This window comes from Tamandua tetradactyla, chromosome 13 (assembly GCF_023851605.1).
Source record: "Tamandua tetradactyla isolate mTamTet1 chromosome 13, mTamTet1.pri, whole genome shotgun sequence".
Lineage (NCBI taxonomy): Eukaryota > Metazoa > Chordata > Mammalia > Pilosa > Myrmecophagidae > Tamandua > Tamandua tetradactyla.
This window is the reverse complement of record NC_135339.1, coordinates 95,683,431-95,697,724: the sequence shown is the minus strand read 5'-3', so window position 1 is coordinate 95,697,724 and position 14,294 is coordinate 95,683,431. Positions and strand designations below refer to the sequence as shown.

General features: G+C 63.4%; 1 protein-coding gene across 1 annotated transcript; it reads right to left on the bottom strand.

Annotated features, from left to right (window-relative positions):
* Positions 1–10,693: 10,693 nt before the first annotated feature.
* Positions 10,694–11,928, bottom strand: UTF1 (undifferentiated embryonic cell transcription factor 1). Its single transcript, XM_077124444.1, has 2 exons — positions 11,315–11,928; positions 10,694–11,227 (listed from the first exon to the last, which is right to left on the bottom strand). Exons 1-2 carry the CDS (start codon positions 11,865–11,867, stop codon positions 10,797–10,799), a joined length of 984 nt encoding a protein of 327 aa, XP_076980559.1. The 5' UTR covers positions 11,868–11,928; the 3' UTR covers positions 10,694–10,796.
* Between the last annotated feature and the right edge of the window lie 2,366 nt (positions 11,929–14,294).

Here is a 14,294-nt window from a genome sequence, read left to right as displayed (position 1 = left end):
TCCAATGCGGTGAAATCCTGACGGTAAGCGCAAGCCTAGAGTGCAGCCCTAGTCGCTCCCCCAAGGGTTGGCGGTCACAGATGGGGTCTGGGGGCGGTCCTCGGGAAGCCCACCTCCCCACCTTCTGGCTTGCTGATGAGCGGGTGGGGACGTCCGGAGCTCCCGACCCGGAAGCGAGGCTGGAACCGGGAAGGCCCGTCGGACCCACCCCGGGCCCCGCCCCCCTGCTCCCGCCCCCTTTCCCCGCGTCGGCCTCCAGCCTGCCCCCATCCCGCGGCTTCTCAGAGTCACCTCCAGAGGCTGCCGGGAGGGGCAGGCGGAGCGCTGGGGGGCCGAGAGCCCGCCTCCTTCCCCGCCGCACACCCCACCCATGTCCGGCCCCGCTGCGCTCGCTCCTGCCTGAGCTGGGGACGCGCAGACGGACCGGCCCCCTAGGTGCGCACTCAGGTCCAGGGCAGACCCGCGTTTGGGGAGACCCCGTGGTGGCCTGTGGAAGCCCCCATTTCTGTAAATTCATACTGAGGTCTCAAGGCTCAACCAGACCCTGACACACGTACTGGGCAAGTGGTCACCAGGAGGGTCAAAGCCCAGGACTGGGTCAAGCAGGGTTGGACAGCAGAGGGAACAGGGGCCCTGAGGTGCACCCTGGAGCCCGGTGGGGGTCCTTGCTGGCCTGGGGCTGGCTACGGATGGACATCGTAGAGGGACATGGGGGCCGGGGTGAGCGGGGGGCCCAAGACAGATGGGCCCAGAGCTGGAAGGGGGACACAACACAAACCCCAACCCCCCCCCCCCGGCACACAAGCCACCTGACACACGCATGCAGTAACATGCAGAACCCCACACATGCACACAACACACCGACCTGACACACACACACGTGCTGTGAGTCGCTCGGCTTCATCATCAACGGGGAAAGGGGACACAGCAGCCCCGGGATCTGCTCAGGGTCCTGGGTAGCAGCGCCACGGATGGGACGTGAAACATGGGGAGCCCCGAAACCCAAACAGGGTGTGCTGAAACAAATCCGGTTCCCACAAGACATCCTGAGTAAATGGCTTCACGTCATCATAAAAGCAGCCGTCTTCTGTAAAGTAACCCACGGATGCAAATAACAAAATCCCTCCTTGGCCACGCTGGGGAATTGGGTCAAAAATATGGAGCCTCGAACAGTCCTCAGCTGCTGCCTTGCCTCTTCCCCTCCTGCCCCTTCCCCCTCCACAACCCAGCAGCCAGCATGACAGCGGCCGTGTCACATCCGGCTCAGAGGCAGAGGGAAAGCTGGAGCCCTTGGGGTGCTGGCCCCTCGGCCGGCCCGTGCCCCCCACCCCGCTGCAGCCTCACTGGCCCCTCGGCTGGCCTCTCTGCATTCCCAGTGTAGCGCCTGCCCCCGTCTCCTGGCCTCTGCTCCCCCAGGCCCTTCCTTCTTCAAGTCCCCCTGGCTGGAGAAGGGCAAGGTGGCTGGGCCCACAGAGGGGGAGGCTCGGGGGAGGGCTCTTGGGAGCAGCCTGCTCTGCCTCTGGGCGCTGACGGTGTGGACGTTACCTGGGGGGCAGAGGACTCAGGCCTGAGGCCACCAATGCGGAGCTTCAGCTGGGGGAGCCGGCCAAGGAAACAGGGGAAGTGGGGCGGGCCCCACGGGGTCTGGGAGGCCCCTGGGGTGGAGGAGTAAAGGGGCATGTGGCCTTCAGAGGCCTTGAAGGTCCCACCCATTGACAAGTGGACAAGCCCCTCAATGCTCTAGAAAGCCCCCAGAGCTGAAGCTGACTCAGAACAGCCCTTGAGGGCAAGCTGCGGGGACCAGGGGTGCAAGCAGGGTGAGGCTGGGACCCACAGGGGTGGCGTCCGCCCGGGAACTGGCCACCTGCAGCCAGCTCCTGGCCCAGGCCTCTGCGGGACAAGGTGCATTTTTCTGTGTTCTGCCCTGAGCTCTCACCTGCAGCTTGGGGTCCCTCCATCAGCCCTGGACTGCAGGGCCACCCTGGGGGCATCCCCAGGCCTTGTCCTCTGGCCAACTGCAGCAGGTGAGTCCCAGGCAGTGTGGCCAGACATGGCCTGAGCAAACAGTTCAGAAGCCTACAAGGCTGCTCCCTCCCTGGGGCCTGAGGGTCGTGGGCCGGCTGGGAGTGAACTGGCTCTTGAAATCACAGGGGACAAGGAACAGTGCAGAAGACATTTAAACAGGCGACCCCCGGGGAGGAGGGGCCTGTGTGCAGGAACCCAATCCCCCCTTGAGCCTCCCAAGCTGAGGCTCACCTGGGCAGAGGGCCTGAAGGGGCCCTCCCCGACCTGCCCAGCCCACCCAGGACCCCAGGCTCAGGCTGGCCTCATTTCACATCTAGACCCAGCTCCTGCCTCTGGGGACTGCCAGCTGCCCAGGCCCAGGGCCCCTGCCTGAGTTGCACTGGACCTTAAAACACCACAATCCAGGGGAGGAGCAGTGGAGGGGCAAAGGTTCTGTGGCTCTCCTGTCGCCGGGGACCAGGCGGGAACTGAAGTCCGCGACAGAAGGCAGATCCAACCTGCCACCCTCGGGTGGGCGGAGCTCACAGGCGAGCCCCCACCCCACTCTGTCCTCACCAAATATGCAAAGACCCCACGGTCAACCGGGCATCCCAGAGGCCCTACTTAAATCACCTGCTGACATACCAGCAAGAGCAAGGGGCATTAAACTTTATTACAAAACCCACGCTCACTGGACACACTTCCAACCATCCAGACACAAGCAACCAGCAGATGCATCTTGGCAGCCATGCGGCTGGGTTTCCCCGATGCTTCTTAAAGCATCGCTTTTACTCTCATGGGGGTACCTGGGGGTTGTACACAGAGGGTCCGCAGCCTTGCACGCCGGGAAGGGGCCTGCTGTGTGCTACTTCCACTGACGTGGACACTGTGCACATTTGGTTTTTTGGACACTCACCCGTGCTCCTTAGCCGGCTTCCCTGGGGGAAGCATGTGGACCAGGCTGAGCTCACTTTCGGGGTCCCTCCAGGAAGTCTGCACCAGGCCTGAGCAGCCACACCGCCGTGCGCTGCGCACTGGCCGTGCCTCTGGGCACTGCCACCATCCTCACAGCCCTTCTGGCCGTCCTGCGGCGAGCTCCCCTCTGTCAGGTGGGCCTGCTGCAGGGTGACTGGGGGTGGTGGTGGTGCTCTTATTGCCCAGGACTGCCAGGCCCTCTCCTGGTCAGGGGAAGGGGCTACACAGGCTCAATTCCTCAACGTAGGGGCGCCGCCCCTCTCCGTGCTGTGTCCCTCCTTGGTCTCCAGTGGGGAGGGACAACAGAACACCTTGTTTCCTTGTCATACTTTCCTGGTTTTCATTTGCACACATACAGCCTGCAAGCATACAGTGCAAGAAAGGATCCGCCTTTATTTTTTTCAGTTGGAAAATTGCTTTCTTTCCATACTTTCTACTGAATAAACTGCCTTTTATCAAGTCCATTTCTGGCCTTTGACTCCGGTTACCGACCCCCAATTAGTCCTTAAGTCAACCCTTTCAGGGATTTCAGTGAAGGGACAGCTCGAAAACCTCTTCAGCTGAAATACTCTCTGGACTCTCCAGGCAGGTTGGGTTAGAGGTCACACCTGTGGGTTGTCACAAAACGCACCCACAAGGCAGGATGTGGCGATGGGGCCACATGGGAATGGTGGGCGCCTGCCCACCCATCCAACTGCAGCTCAGGGGCTGCCACAATTCCTCAGAAGGCATTGCTGGGCTCCCAGAGGGTGGCCGGGCGCCAGGGAGCCCTGGGAAAGGAAGGCGCCAGCGTGTGCACCTTGGGCCCTGGGAAGCAGGGTCCTGGAGGCTGCCGGCTGCAGGAGACCCAGCTGGGGGCCAGGGAGGCCTGGTCCACATGGCAGGAACCCCAGAGGCCAGGAGGCAGCACCAGAGGCTGGGGCCCCGGCGGGGATCCCCCGGGGTACAGCAGCTGCATGCCACTGTCCAGGGCAGACAGTGGTGGGCCAAGAGCCAGGCGTGCGTAGAGGGGTCCAGAGAAGGGGACATTCAGCTGCGAGTCCTGCATTTGGCGTTTGTGTTTCATTCTGCGATTCTGAAACCAAGTTTTTATCTGCAGGGAAAGCAAGTTCAAACCAGGGGTAAGAACAGCCTCCCACCGCGCCCCACATGGCGCCAAGGGGTCTGACTCACCTGCACCTCGGAAAGGTGCATCTCCTTTGCCAGCTTCTTCCGCTCTTGGGGGCCCAGGTACTGGCGGTGCTGGAAGGAACTCTCCAAGGTGCTGACCTGTGCCGCCGTGAAGGCTGTGCGGATGCGGGGCGCCCGCCCAGGGTCCGGCTCCTTGCCCAGGCCTGGAGGAGGGGGACCAGTCCACTCGGCTAAAAACGCCCCCCACCCACCTGGGACACGCCCTTGGCTGCAGAGTTGACATGCCGAGGAAAGGTTTTCAGGGTGGCCCTGGCGCACAGAGCAGAGGCAGCTTTGCATCCTCCCTTTTGCCGGCCACATCCTGTTATCCCAGAGCCTGCTGCACACCCCCCCACTCAAGGATGGCGGGGCGCTCCAGGTAGAGCACTGGGGGAGAGGGGACAGTGGGGGGCAGCAGTGGTCAGCACTGCACTGGCCACGAAGCAGAGCCTGTGCCTCCCCAGCTCACTGGGCCCCTTCAAGAAGCTGCAACTCCGGTGGCAGTGGGGTGTGGGGCGGCGGCTGTCCAGGGCCTGGAGGACCCAGAGAGTCCAGGTGGGGAGGACTCGTCCGTAGAGGTAAGCAGCCTGAGTCAAGCCAGGAAGCCGCCGCCAAGGTCCCCGTGAGTCACTGTCCTGCCCCGGCATGCATTCGGCAAGCCTGTTTTCTAATTTCTGAAACTAGGAGATGGGGCAGGGCACTAAACCTTGCAGCCACCGCAATTCCCAGGGAGGGAGACGACATGGCGAGGATTTGCACGTGGCCAGCGTTTAATGTAAATCTGATCAAAATGAAAACAGGTTGTTTTGGGAAGTCTTAAGGGCAATTTGGAAGCTTAAAGCAGACAAGCAGAACAGATACGGTTTTCAGAGTGGGGGGGTGGTGAGAGACAGGGAGAAGTACCAGCCTTCCTGAAGGGTTCTGATGCCGATAATTGCTGGGTTTTTTTCTGGTGGGGGGGGTGTTAGTAGTTGGGGACAATAAGTTTAGAATTTCACCTCATTGAAGTATGACATTAATTTGGGTGAATTGTAAGATTCTTTTTAGTGAAAATTTACAGGTGCTCTCATCACCAAGTAGGACTTTACACTTAAAAGCAGTAGATTAAGTGCACAAAGGGCCAAAAAGGCAAACAGTGAGAAAGTCCCGTCGGCAGTTGACAAAGGCTCAGATAAAGGTGAAGCTGCCATCTACCTCCCAGTGGCTGAACCGGCAGGAGGAAGGCACAGGACGGAAATGCAAAGAACCTGCATTTCCAGGCTTGTCCGGCGGCCTGGCAAGGCTTTAACAAAGACTCAGCAAGGCTCCAGGGTGGCGGAAGGAGCCTGCCCCGCCAGGTCACCAGGGGCCTGGGAGTTTCTCTGAGCTCTGAAACGACTGCTGCGGCGGGTCCCGCCCTCCGGTTATCCCCCATCACGCGCACGGGGTGGAAACTCATCAGATGACCCTCTGGAAACGGGGCCCAGCACCGTCGAGGCAGTGGGGGGGAAAGGGCGGCCTGCGGGGATGGCAGGCGAGGGCCCCCGGGCTCTAGTCCAGGGCAAGCATGCGGGAAGTCAGCTCTAAGGCCGTGCAAGACTCGGCTGTCCCGGCCGCCGCCCACCCTTGCCCGCCCCACCCACGCGGCCCCGCCAGCGAGACCCACCAGCTGCAGGCATCCCACGCGGATCCAGGGCCTTGAGCCCGGCGCTGCCCGCAGTCTGCAGGGCCTCCTCAGTGTTAGGCCCCCGAGCAGGGGCAGCAAGACCCCCCCAGGAGACCTCAGGGGGCTTGGAGGGGTGGGTGGGTCCCAAGCAGCTGCTCCGAGAGAGCCAGTCCACCGAGCAGAAGCTGGAGGGCAGCCTGCGGCTCCCGGGCATGAGGGAGGAAGGCGGCATGACCAGACGGCCAGGTTGGGGTGGACGGAGGGAGCCGGGCCGACTGGGGCACTTATAAGCTCCGGAGGATGGGTGGGGGTGGGGGCAGGTGGGAGTGCAGGCTTGCAGGGAAGGCTGCGAATCCCCCAGATAAGTAGCACCTAATTGCCTTCAATTCAGAGGCACAAAGGGGGCCGCTCACACCTCCCAAGGCTCCAAGATGTCTGGGGCAGGGCGGGGCAGGGGCTAATCGGGACTCCACGCCCGCGGTGGTATCCTTTCATCCCCTCCCCCTCGCCCGGCCGCTGGGAGCTGAAGCTGGCCTCCCGGTTCCGCTGGGGCGCCAGGGTCAGGTGGAGCCGCGGGGGACAGCGTCCGGCACGCCTGAGGGCTAGGGGCTTCAGTTTCGGGCCGACAAGCGCCCGGGGTCCCGCGGCTGTACTCCAACCGTCAGCGGGAGATGGGCGTTTCCTCGGACAAGGGGTGGGGGGGCGCTCCCGAGGCGCCGAGGAGGGTGCGGGCCGTGGCTGGGGTCCGAGCCTCTCTAAGGGGCCTCCGGAGCACACGACCCCAACCGCTTCACGCGCGCACTCTGGGCTGGGGCCGTGACGGCGAGGTGGCGGTGGCGCAGGCGGCCAGGTGAGCTCGGTTCCTGCCCCCCGCAGCGACCTCTCCCCCTACCACATTGGCCAGGCCGCGCCGGTCTCTCCTTGAGACGGCCCCGGCCGGGAATGGACACATGCTGCGGGGCTTCCCTGACCTTCGGGGCTCCCCTGACCTTCGGGGCTCCCCTGACCTTCGGGGCTCCCCTGACCTTCGGGGCCCGGCCCACCTGCGGACGCAAACTTGCTCCCGGCCCCCACCCCGCTCCCCGCGGGTGTCCGCAGTCCGGTTCGGGCTCTGTAGCCCGGGCGTCCCGGGGGCGCCGGCGCCAATTTCCTCCCCGCCCCCCGCCCCCCGCCCCCAACCCGCCGCCTCTGCGCCCCTCCCCCCGCCCGGCGGGGGCGCCCGGGAGGAACAGGACTGACCCCGCCTTCCAACCCGGGGGCCTGGGCGGGGAGGGGCCCGGGCGGGCGCCCTCCCGGGACCGTCCCTCGGGGCGGGGCAGGACGGGGATGGGGGCGTCCCTCGGCCGACCGGGTCCCCCGCCCGCGGGGCCTGCAGGAGGGAGGCTGGGGAGGACTTCCGACGGGCCTCCGCGAGAAAGGGCCGGGGGCTCCGGGGGAGGGGCTGGCCCTGCCTCTCCTGACCTGGTGAGAGACTCACGGTGAGCCCCTCCTGGCGCCTCGGGAAAGGGGGTCGGGCTCACTCGGAGCAAGTCCGGGGCTGCTCCCGTGAGGAGAGCGGCCTCAGCCGGCCCTGGGACCCCGCTCAGAGCCGGACACCGACGGGGCAGAGGTAAGCCACACCACCCAGCCCAGCGACTGGCAAACGGGCGCAGGAAAGCTAAATAGCTGTTGGAAATGAATGCATTTGGGGTTCAAAACCATTAACGTGTAAAGTGTAAGCAATCAGCACATACCATGTTCCTGAAACCCAGCTCTAGTTTTCTTCATTTCTAATCCGGTTCGTTTTCTGTTTCTGCCCCGGCCCACAGCCCCTCAGCGCTTGCCCTCTGCACCCCCAGCCCCCACCCCGCTCTGTGAGGTGCCTCCGGCTTCGGCCCCTCCCCTATAGCCCGACCCCCACCCTGCCTCTGCTGTGGGCGCCCAGCCCACCCCAGCGCCATCAGCTGATCTCTAAGTGCTCCGACCCCAGGGCTGCTTCACTGGGCTGCTTCACGGCTCCTCTCCGGGGGCTCTGCAGCCCTTTGCCCACTTGCTTCACCATTTCCTCGCCGGGGCACTGTGTGGATTTGGGGGTGGGCAGCCCCAGAGACTGCCCAGTGCGCCTCCTGGCGGGCTGTGTGGGGGACGGCATGACTAGATCACCTTGGTCCCTGAGTAGACCAGCTGGACATGTCCACCCTGCCCCGTCCTCGTCACACACAACACCCAAACTCCCTCCAGGGACCCAGCACTGACCCTGCCCCCAGCCCTGCATCAGCTCAGCCTGGGTGGGGTCTCCCTCCCTCCTAGCCCCCACGGCCAGGACTCAGACCCAGGTCCAGGCCAAGGTGCCGGGAGGGGCTCACGCACCCACAATCACCCCCAGTCCCCTGATTATGAGCATCCACTTGTGAGCCTGGGGGCGGCCTGGCTCAGTTCTGAACAAGGACCCTGCCCATGGCGGGATGAGCCTCTGGGGTCTGAGCTGGCAGGGGTAGGCACCGCTCCCTGCTCACAGCACAGAGGAGCAGGGGGCAACGTCGGCAGGGGACATGTGGGCAAGACGAGCCTAAGGACCGTCACTTACAGAAAGGGCCCCGCAGTGGCAGGCTGTCAGTGGCCCGACCGTGCAGCCCTGAGTGGACACACGGCTACCAAATGTGGCCCACGTGTAAAGCCCACATCAGGGCAGATCCACGTCCCAGTAGGACCCCAGCACACCCCAGAACCACACGGAGAAGTATAGAGACTATCAAGTTCCATCACCAGGAGAGTCACCCGATGAAACCCAGCAAGACGGGTTCCCAAACCTGGGGACCGTCAGGCACCTCGCCCACACGGGGTCAGGAAAAGGCGCTTCCAAACCTCCCTTTGTTCCAGGGGCTCCTGGGAGCGTGGCAGGGACACCTGCCCGAGCAGAGGGCCCAGGAGGCCTCAAGGACAAACCACTGGCCCGTGGCCAAGCCCCAGGGAGAGCAGGGTCCCAAAATTCCAGGGACAGTCCTCGACCCAAAAGCCACCCAGGGCCAGCTCAGGACCCCTCCACCCCAGAGATACAGGCAGGAAACTGCCACCCCACAGAGGTTGCAGCAGGGTCAGAGGCAGGGATTGGGCCTCAGGAGCTGCCCAGCAGTTTAATGACCATTAAAAAACGAGCCCTAGAGCTGAGATACAAGTGCTTGGTTCTGACACACAATGGCGAAATTAAATAACAGAAAGGTCACTGGCCAACCCCCGGGAGTGACTGAACCACCCACTCCCAAAGAAAAAGGGGCTTCAAGGTGGCCGGAGAGAGTCCAGACGTGACACGGGCAGTCACGGCAGGTGAGGTGTCCTTGGTGGGCCCAAATCGTCAGCCTCGAAACACGCAGCCCTGCAGCTCTCAGAAAGCTTGCCCGGGCATCTCCTGCCGGGCGCACCCAGGGGCCAGGCCACGGGCACAGGGGCATGGCCGGTAGACCAGGGCAGGCCAGGGCCAGGGTGAGGAGCTGGTGACTGGAGCCCAGTGAGCCCTACAGAGGCTGCAGACACCAGCCCTGAGCCTGGGCCCATGCAGCTGGCAACGGGGGGTGGGACAATCCAGCCAGGACTGGGGTCCAGGGCCGGGGCGGCCTGCAGGTGTACACCCTGGACATCGTCCCCACCTTGGGGTGCTGGCATCTGCCTGAGTGTGGACATGGGAGCCTGGGCTTGCTGCACAGACCCCTGCGGGGACAAGGGCATGGTGGGAGCCAGTCTGCCTGGGACCCCCGGTCCCCGGGCCAATCTGACCCACTGACCTGCTACCACAGGGCCATTGTGCTGACTCAGACCCAACCCCCCAGAACCTGCTGTAGGCCACACCCCTGGTCCCGCCTGTGGGCCCCGGCTGGTCGTGAGTCCCAAGAGCACCATTCCTTCACAGGAGGGTGTGGGGAGGGGGGTGTGGGGAGGGGGCTGCGGTTCCACCCCCACTCGCGCAGCCTCGGGGGCTGGGCGCTTCCGGGCAGCAGCAGGAGGTGGGCTGGGCCACTCGGCCAGCAATGAGCTGCTAGGCCTGGGGCACTTCTCTTTCGCCTCTGAATGGCCCCTCTAATTTGTAAAATAGGACCTCCAGCGCTGCGCAAGCCTGCATTGTCATGGAGATTCGCAGGCGGCAGCTTTATCTCCACCCGGAGGCCACAGTTACCAGAAATGCCCCTCCCACCCCACCCCTGGGCACCCCTAGTGCTGCTGGGTTCTGTGAGCCTGGGCCTGGCCGCATCTCCCCTGGCCTCTCCCTGGGAACCCGGGCAGGGGCTCACGGTGTTGTGCTGCTAGCTCGTCCCCTGGCGTGTCCAGGCACCCCGAAGAGCCAGGCCGGTCCAGGCCGAGCTCAGCCAAGCGCCTCTAGTCTGAACGAGGTTCAGGTACGTCTCTGGGAGCCTCTGCCCTGGACGGCATCAGAGGTGCTGCCCTCCTCTGGGCAGACTGGGCAGGCCAGGCCGGGGTGGGGGTGGGGCGGTGGTCCCAGCCCGAAGCTGGCTCTGCCACGGCCACAGCTGTTCAGCATGGTTCCCATAGCGCCGGCGACACTTGTCTGCCCATGCTGGTCTGGGGCTGACCGGGCTACAGCGTGCAGGGCCTGGGGACGCTAGCACCTAGTAAGAACCCCCAACTTCAGGCCCCAGACACCACAGCCCCACCCCTTGGAGGTTGGCCAGCATCCCCCAGTGGATCTCAGCACTGAGGCTCCATGTGTGTGCACCCCAGGGGCGCAGTCAGCAGAGCCCAGCCTGCTCCAGGCACGTGCAGCCAGGGACCCCTCCTGCCTTCCCTGGGTCGTGGAAGCTTTTTAGCCTTGACCTGATAGCAACAGGAAACCCAGGCTCAAGACCACCTCCAGCGGGTGGGTCTCACCCAGCCACAGGACTTAGAAGCATTCAGCCAAAGTGGGGAAAAACTACCTTTTTTATTGAACCCTATTTTGGATAGGAAAGAGCTGCAGAAAACAGGGAGCAGGGGCAAGGCGGGGGTGGCGGGGTGGGGGCTCGGGCTCTGGGCCTCACTGCCGGGGGCCCAGCAGGCCTCGCTCGCTGGCCGCGCTGCCCACAAGGAAGCCGACCGCCAGGGTCACGGTCTGGTCGAAGGAGCCGCGCAGCTGCTCTATGTGCTGGTTCAGCGTCAGCAGCTGGTCGCGCAGTGGACCCAGGATGGCCGTGACGTCGCCTAGGTGTCCCAGGGCTTCCAGAAGGGAGTCGCTCAGCGACGAGGGCGCGACCTGCGGGGGCGTGGGCGCCTCGGGGCGGCCTGGCGGCGGCTCCGCGTCTCCCCAAGCGGCAGTGCCGGTGGGCCCGGCGGCCGCGGCGGGGGCCGGCGGCGGCGGGGAGCCAGGGGCGTGGGCGGTGCCCGCAGGCCTCGGCGGCGACGGGCTGAACCGGAGCGTCCAGGTGGGTTCCGCGTCGGGGTCGTGGTCGGTCTGCAGCGGCGAAGCGCCTGGGGATGGCGGGCACGGTGGTCCGGTCGGGTCGCGACAGCCCGCCCCTTGTCCCCCCGCCTCACCGTCCTCCCCGCCTCGCCTACCTGGCTCGTCCGGGATGGGGTTGGGCTGGGGGGCCGGGCGGCGGCCGCGCTGGGGGCGGCCGGGTCCCGGGGAGCGGCGGCGGCCCCGCCGGCGCCCGTGGTCGCCCAGCAGCCGCATGAGCTCCCGGATTTGCGCGTCGAAGGGCCCCGGGGGCTGTCCGTGCGCGTCGCGCAGCTTGTCCTTGAGAAACTTGTAGCGGCGACGGCACTGCGCGGGCGTGCGCCGCACCTGCTGGCGGGCCAGCGCGGCCGACACGCGGCGGTAGGTGGGCAGGGCCTGGCGGCGGTCGAGCAGAAGCGCGCGCCACACGGCCGGCTGCAGCAACGTGTCCAGCAGCAGCTCCGTCTCCCGGGCGCTCCAGGGCGCGCGCTGCGCCGAGCCGGGGGACACGGGCGCCGCCAACGCGCCTGGCGAGGCAGGCCCATTGGGCCCTCCAGGGGGAGTTCCCGGGGCGCCTCCCGCGGGCCGCAGCTCCGGCTCCGGCTCCGGGCTGGCCGGGGACCGCAGGGCGGGGGCCGCTAGAGGGGGCGGCCGCCGGGGCCGGAGCAGCATGTCGCTGCCGGAGCTGGGGGTTCGGGGGCTCGCGGGGTTGGGGAACTGCAAGCGGGCGCCGGCCGTGTCGCCCACACGCGCTCTGATGACCCTGCGCGGCCGCCGGCCCACCCCGGAGCGGCGGGGTCTACGCGTCCCTCCCACCCGCCAGGCCCGCCCCCGTCCGCCCCACCTCTCCGCCTGCCGCGCCCCGGCCTCCTGCCCCGGCGGTCCGCGCCCTGCCCCTGGGCGCCTCGGCTGCGTGCTCCCTCCTGCGGGGAAGGAACCTGCAGGGCCGCGGTGACGGCGCTTTAGGGGACCGCGGAGGGCAGCCCAGTCGGCGCACGGGGCGCGCGGGGTCCTCAAGGTTTACGCCTGTGCCGCGCCCTTTGACCGCCGCCCGGACGGAACTGCGGAACGTTTTGGGGGTGCGGAGGGCGCGGCCTTCCTCGCCAGGGGCTGGGGTTCGGGGTTCGGCCTCCCCCCGCTGGCCGGTCACGTCAGCCTATTCTAGAACTTCCCACGTGGAATGGCCCGGCGCGGAACGCGCCCGCCTGCCTCCTGCCCCGCGGGTGAAGTCCTGCCGGCCCCGCGGGGTTGCACCTCCAGACTTATTCCCTTTGGCCGCCTGGTCAGATGGACACGCACGTCCCGCCGCACAAGTCCCCTTCACCGCCCACGGGCCTCGGGTTGCTTCCAGTTAGGGGCCCCTTTGAGCGAAACTGATGGAACCCTCTAGTTCAAGCCTTGCTTGCGCTGAGCTTCTGTTTGGATTCTCCCGGTCTGTCCTTAGAAGCGGAAGAGCTGTGGATGCGGAAGGGATGGGTGTGGCTTCGGGAGATTTGACCACACAGTTTTCCAGCTGGTGCTACCGTTTTGCTCCGCCTGCTCAGTGCCCCAGGAGGTCCACGTGTGCCGTGTTCCCGACGACACTTGGTATTGCCTGTTCTTAACGTTACCCCTGCTGTGACTGTGGCGGTGTTTCACTGTGGTTTTGGTTTTCATTTTCCTGAAGAATGATGTCACAGGGCGAGTTTCCATGTCCTTCAGGACCTTTGGAATAGCTTTTTTTTTGTGAAGTGCTTCATAAATCTTTGCTATTTAAAAATGGGTTGCTTGTGTTTTTTTGATTTTCAAACTTTCAGGACAGTTACAAAAATAATACAACCCCTACCCCCCGCAGAGAACACCAACATACCCACGGTTCCCCCACCAGATCCGCCAATTTTAAGTTTTTGCCACGTTTGCCCTCTCATTCCCTTTATCCACCCTCCGTCTGGCATTTGATTTCTGAATGGTTGTGGTAGGTTGTATGCGTCACTCCTTGAACACTGGATGCTTCCATGTTTCCTGAGAACAAGGCGCTAGCTCATTTAACACCTAACTGCAGTTATCAAGTTAAAGCAATTCAACATTGGTGTGAAGTTTACGGTCTATATTCCAGTTGTTTCATACGGTCCCAGTGCTGTCCTTGCGAGCCTTTTCTCCTCCTTTGCTGGATGCCATCCCAGACCACGGGTTGCATTTAGTGGTGCTGGCTCTTTAGTTCTTTTTTTAATTGTGGGAACACATATATAGTAGACACCGTCCCACCTCAGCCACTCCTGCGCGTTCTGTCCAGTGGGACTAACTAACCCTGTCCGCGACCTGGTGGTGCCCTCCCCACCGTCCAGTTCTAGAACCTTCCCATCTCCCATCCAGAAGCCCCACACCCATTTTGCATTAACCCTCATTCCCCCTGCCCCTGGACCCTGTCCTCTAATTTCTGGCTCTAAGAGCTTGCATGGTCTCTGACGCTTTGGTCTTAGTTGCTGTGGGGCTTAAATTTAACAGCCTAAATCTGTAAAGTCTCATTTGCTTTGCTACCAGCTTAACTTCAGTAGCATAAATACGCATTGATGAGCTACTGACCCGTGCCCCCACCCCCACCTCTGTGTGGTTCCTGTCACACATTACAGTTTATACCTTATGAATCCCAAACCACGGATTTGTCATCATATTTTTCACTATTTTTTAATTGTGAAAATAACATGCATGCATGCATAAAAAAAAAAGCAACGAATTTCAAAGCATACGGCAACAATTAGTTGTAGGACAGATTTCAGAGTTTGTTACAGGTAACAGTTCCACAATTTTAGGTTCTTACTTTTAGCTGCTCCAAGACACGGGAGACTAAAAGAAATATCAGTATAATAATTCAGCAATCATACTTATTTGTTAAACCCTACCTTTTCTGTATAACTCCACCATCACCTTTGATCTTTCCCCCAATCTTTAGGGATATTTGGGCTATGCCCACTCGAACTTTTCCATGTTGGATGGGGCTGTCGATAATATAGGGTTGGGGGATGGAACTGGCTGATGTTATGGAGAGGCTGGGCCCTCTGGGTTTCAGGACTTATCTGGCCTAGGAACCTATCCGGAAGTTGTAGGTTTCTGGAAAGTAGT